The sequence below is a fragment of the Linepithema humile genome, chromosome 8 (genome assembly GCF_040581485.1).
Source record: "Linepithema humile isolate Giens D197 chromosome 8, Lhum_UNIL_v1.0, whole genome shotgun sequence".
Taxonomy (NCBI): Eukaryota; Metazoa; Arthropoda; class Insecta; order Hymenoptera; family Formicidae; genus Linepithema; species Linepithema humile.
In genome coordinates this window covers 3,078,445-3,084,527 of record NC_090135.1, presented here as the reverse complement: position 1 = coordinate 3,084,527, position 6,083 = coordinate 3,078,445, and the positions used below count along the sequence as shown (strand labels likewise).

General features: G+C 39.5%; 1 protein-coding gene across 1 annotated transcript; it reads left to right on the top strand.

The window, feature by feature from the left end:
- Positions 1–3,719: 3,719 nt before the first annotated feature.
- Positions 3,720–5,336, top strand: LOC137001690 (uncharacterized). The gene has a single exon (XM_067360794.1). It carries the CDS (start codon positions 3,720–3,722, stop codon positions 5,334–5,336), a length of 1,617 nt encoding a protein of 538 aa, XP_067216895.1.
- The last annotated feature ends 747 nt before the right edge of the window (positions 5,337–6,083 follow it).

Below are 6,083 nucleotides of genomic sequence, written 5' to 3'. Positions count from 1 at the left end.
TCTCATTAGTCCAATTGTAAAAATTAATATCTCGTTTATTATTGCGAATATCGTAAAACGGTAAAGGACTTTTATATTTATTTCAATCCCATCTACCTCCCAGTTCCCGGTGGTACACCTTACGCGGGACACCCTGTATATGCAACAAGCACTGCTATAAGTCAGTTATATGTATACTATAATATGTGTGTATATATATATATATATATACACACATATTATAGTATACATATAACTGACTTATAGCAGTGCTTGTTGCATCAAGTTGTAATAAAATAAACAGTTAAACTTTAAACCAGTGTGAATTATATGTATTTATTACAGAATTGATTATTACAAATAATTATTGTTCTTAAAATACTTACTAATGGATGCAACATTATTATCGTCAACATGTAGCAAATGTTTTTCCTCATTATAAATGTTGAAAACATGAATGTTCTAACAAGCTAACATGTAATAAGCCATTGATTAACCAACTACAATATCCACACTTTATGGGCTGCAAGAAAAAAAATAATAAACATTCCAAATAACAAAAGTAGTTATTTTGATGTTAAAAAAGACTTTTGCTATCTATAACAATTTCTAATTTGTAATTCATAATAAATATGTATATCAATATTTATATTAAACTGAAATAATCAGTGTAGACTAAACAAAAATATGCTTCATTAAATTCTAAGTAACCTTAAAATATTATTATTAATAAATATTACAAAAATAATATTTCAAAATGCTACATATATATTACTCACAGGACTTATATTTTCTTTGTTCATAATTGATGACAATTACAAAAAACTATTTGAAATTTATTTTATATCAACTGACATTCAACCTATAATACGCTACAATAATGACTTTGCCGGAACGGCGGCGTATCAAGAACAGCGGAACGTCCGTGATTGGTCAGATTTTTGATACGCGCAATCCGCAATACGCCTAATACGCTCCATGGGACTCCACCCTTACTTCGTGACCAATACACAGCAGAAATAAAGCTAAAATGGCGATATCTTCCTTCTTCTCCTTTGCTACGACAACCATTGACATAAGATTTGTAGATGGTATAAGAGGCGGTATTCATAGGACGGTATTCATAGTCCGTTCTTATATTCAAGATTGTCTTAAGCATGGATTTATATTCGCTCTCTTCGTCACATATACAGATTGTGTGTAACGAAGAAAGTGAATATAAGTCTATGCTTAAGACAATCTTGAATATAAGAACGGACTATGAATACCGCCCATAGTCTATTCTTATTTCAAGAACAGATAATAAATAATGTTTTATTTAAGATATCAAAAAATTGAATGCCGTCTTTTAATTAAAAAATTGCATATAAAATTTATTTTAAACTACAAAAAGCAATTTTTCAAATAGAACTAAACTTTTTCACATAAATAAACAAAAAGTACTACTTAGGGCCTATTCAGACTTTAACATTGGTTTATAAGCAAATGCATAAGGAAATTGGTTGATTTTCTTATGCATGTGTTTATGCGACTATGCAAGTTTGTTTAGATAGGCCCAATTATATTAAGAATCACTAAAATTTCACTAAATTAAATTATTTTATGAACTCTGCCATATTATCAATTGCAATACAATTATAATTGTAGTGTGACTCTAGTAATCTTCAATCTTTAATTTTTTAATCTTAATCTCCAATATGTAATCTGAAACCGGCTTAAGTGTGCATGCGTATGCATGAATATGCGTGCATGCGTGTGGCGTGTTTGTGTGTGCATGCATGCATGTATGCGCGTGCGTGCATGTGTGTGTGTGTGTGTGCATGCGTGCGTATAGTCCATAACAAATAAATAAGAAAATTTCTTTATGCATATGTTATGTACTTGTGCAAGTTTGACCCAACTATAAATACCGACCATGAAGTCATTCTAAAGCCCGCGTATCAGGCCCGATCTACAATAGGTGTAGTAAGCCTTTAACTTTCTGTTCTAAGCCGTAAAGTATGACGTATTTCCGGTTTGAGATGTTGCCCGCGCTGTTTTAAGCTCTAATCTCTAAGCTTTTAGCGAGCTGGCCAGATCCCAGCTCTTAAAGATTAAAACTCAAAGTCACAGCTAAGCAAAGTCTTGCAGGTAGAGGTTTCCTTAAACTATGCTTTTGTAACATTGGCGCAATCAAAGAGAACAGATAATCGAATTGCCTTATGTTCATTCTGGTATATTCAAAAAATTGTTCTTCATCCGTGAAGTTCAACTCTTTGAACATATTATTATATATTCCTTGTTGAGCTCTTTGTTGATTTATGTATCGTACCCACCACCTTCTTCGATTCTTTTTTCTTAAATATATATATATAAGCACATTTTGCAAATGGGTCAAGGTAAGAAGGGGTAATATTTTATTTTCCATTCTTGAAGAATGCAAACATAACCTATAACTTGCTGTCAGCTGTCACCTTGACTGTATTTCACTGATTGTTACGTCTTACGACTCGAGCACATTGTATATTGTCATGTTGTAAGAACATTTTCTAAAGCTTAAGGCTCAAAGCAAGCTTAAAGCTTAGACCTAAAGGCTAAAGGCTTACTACACCTTGAAAGATGCGACCAAAAATGTACGATAGACGGCGCCAGCGGACGGCTGCCAGATGATCGAGAGCAGCGCCTCGATAGAATCGATCCTGCGTGGGCGCGCTCCCGCTCCTTGCTTTTTATTATCTCAAATAATAACCGATAAAAGATTCGAGAATCTTCGAAGAAGTCGACCTGCGGGGAACCGGAGATCGAGTTCGCACTCTCTATAGTCGAGCCGTGAGCGTTAGTCGAAAATCTGAACAAGTGGAGAGCCTATCGGAAGTCTAATTCAATTATCGGAACTTGTAAAATATCTCTGAAATCATTATCTGTAAAACTTTTATATCAGTCTGTGTTTCATTAAAGAACTAAAGTATATTGAATTTCAAGCAGTGTCGAGCCTTCCTATTAACTTTAACAGTCGATCCTGACAACATTTACTGGTGCCGGTATTATTTATTAATAATAAACGAGGTCGAAGAGAGGACTAACCGTCCGATCATTTTAAACAAGAAAGTCGTTGTCGATAAGAGATTTTATATTTCTTTATTTGATTTTTTCGTATTATTGGTAAAAATCTTACAGCTCAGAAGTGGGATAACACTATCCTTGAGCCGTGTCGTGTCAAAGAACATTTTAAATTATTGCCGTGTCGTGTCGAGTTTAAAAAGGGTTTTTCAAGCCCGCGACGTGTCGAAGACGATTTAGAATCACTGCCGTGTCGTGCCGAAGTCGAAAAAGGCTCTTCGAGTCTGAAATAAAATAAAGACGATTTAAAAGACATTGTCAAGTCGTGACGAGCAAGCATCATGCCGAAGACAAGATCGATGCTAGATCGTGAAGATTTGGAGCAAGCTTCGTTAGAAGCGATCCAAAGGGAGGCTCGGCGGTATCAATTACCGGTAACTAATGACCGAGACCTCCTTATTGAGCAAATTCTCACCCACCTTGAGAGGGTTGGGCCGTCGGAGAGGACGTTGGACGATCAACAGGCCGTTGGAGAGGTCCACGTCCCAGCAGCATCGTCTGCAAAGCGAACAGTCGTGGCGGAGCCGTTGACCTCGGAGATGTTCCGTCAGGCAATGTCGGACATCTCAGCGACGATGATGAGGCAACAGCAGGAGATGCAGAAGCAACAGCAGGAGCTTTAGCAGCAGAACCAGCAGTTCATGCTGCAGTTACTGCAGCAGCTGGCGCCGAGGGCGGGAAACGTCCAGGTGGTCCAGTCAGACGGAGAGGCAGACCCAGGTAGCCCTGAATCATTAAGCCGAAACGAAGGTAATGTGTCGAACAATCTTAATTCTGCGTTAAACGGACAAACGAATATCAGTGCGCATACATTACCGGCGGGAAATGCGGTTAGTTGGCTGACCTCTCAGATTCCGGAGTTTAGTGGCGGTGAAGACGAAAACGTTGCCGTGTGGTCGAGACGGGTCGACCAAGTCGCCGTCATTCATGGCGCTTCCGACGGAATCACGTTGCTGGCCGCGTCCAGTAAATTGACGAAATTCGCTCGTCAATGGTACGAGATCCAGACGGGCGATGTGATCGGGTCTTGGCTGGCCCTAAAAAACGAGTTAGATAAAATGTTTGAGAAAAAAGTGCCTTTCTATAAAGCGATGCAGAAAGTCGAGGCGCGAAAATGGAACGCGCATAAGGAAACGTTCGACCAGTACGCGATCGCCAAACTCGCGTTACTGAACAATCTAAATTTGCCAATAAAAAACTCTATTCATTTACTGATCGGCGGAATAACGCAGAGTTCGTTGAGAGCCATAGCTCTCTCGATCGTGGGCGACTCCGTCGATGATTTTTTGGTGAAAATGCGCCGTATCGCGGAAGGTGGAGTCGATGCCGAACGGAAGCACGGTTCGTCGATAAATGCGCCGAGAAATTTAAACATTAATCTGTGCCGAAATTGTGGAAAAAAAGGGCATTCGCATAAAGAATGTCGAGGTGACACTACCTGCTTCTATTGCAAAGCAAAGGGTCACCGTCAGTTTGATTGCCCCGTGCTTAAGAGCAAGGGCGACGGAAAGCCGACGCTGCAGGCACGTCACGCAACGGGCTATACAGCAGCAGCTGTTTCGTCCGCGGCGTCAAGCGATGACGTCGTAGCGATCGTCGCTCAACCAGCCGAGGGCAGATTAGAGCTGTCTCAGCCGACAACAAAAATCACGAGCATCTGCAACGAAAAGTGCGATTTGGAGGCGTTAGTCGATACCGGCAGTCCGGTATCTTTTGTAAATCGTAGGGTTTTTATCAAATACATAATGCCGAAAAATCAAAAGATTCTCCCATCAGATAGAAAGTTAATTAATTTAAGTACAAAACCGTTGAAGGTCGAAGGAATCGTGCCGACGAGAGTAACGATTAAAGATATCGAAAACAAATCGTTTGAAGTCTCTCTGTATATATTAAACGAGTCGTACACAGGGGATATGATCCTAGGTCGCGACTTCATAGATAATAACCGACTCACTTTAATTTACAAACATAACGACGCGTCGAAGGAAAGCTCAGCAAGCCGAGTCAGCTTGTTCGAGCAACTGCCGCTCTGTATCGAGGATAATAAAACGCACGACCTTCACGATAAAATAAAAGATAGCCTTACAAATGTAAATATAAAATATAAGGAAAAATTAATCAACGTTTTAATAGATTTAGAAATTAAGAATGTCGAGCCGATAGAGAATAATTATGAAGTAGAAGTGATCTTACGTGATCCTTCAATCTATGCATTTGCGCCGCAACGCTTTTGCATATGCCGAGCGCCTTCAGATTAGGGAGATCACAGATGATCTATTAAAGCGGGAAATTATCCGTCCGAGCGTCTTACCGTATTGCGCGCAGATAATCCCTGTGAGAAAGAAAGACGGTAATATTAGATTATGCGTCGACTTAAGGCCGCTAAACATTAGAGTCGAGAAACAAAAGTACCCGTTTCCGGGGATTGAAGACTGCTTGTCGCGTCTATCAAATAAATCCGTTTTTACGTTATTGGACCTGAAAGATGGGTTCCATCAGATAAAAGTGCACGCGAATTCAACGCGGTATTTCTCGTTCGCGACGCCCGACGGGCAATTCGAGTACACACGCTTACCTTTCGGGTACTCGGAGGCGCCCGCCGAGTTCCAGAAACGCGTTATCCAGATTTTGAATCCGCTGATCCGCGCGGATAAAATTCTAGTTTATATCGATGACATCTTAATCCCGACGGAAACGGTGAAACAGAATTTTGAAATTTTAAAGGAGGTACTTTACCTTTTAAAGCAGTATCGATTCGTATTAAATTATGATAAATGCATTTTTATAAAAAGCGAAATCGAATTTTTAGAATATGTTATTTCGGCAAACGGTATCACGTTGAGTCCGAGACACACGGAGTCGGTAAAGAACTTTAAACAGCCAAGAAACGTTCACGCGGTTTAACGATTTCTCGGGCTGGCTAGTTACTTTCGGAAATTTATAAGAGATTTCGCGATTAAGGCAAATCCGTTGCACAATCTTTTGAGAAAAGATTCAGATTTTAC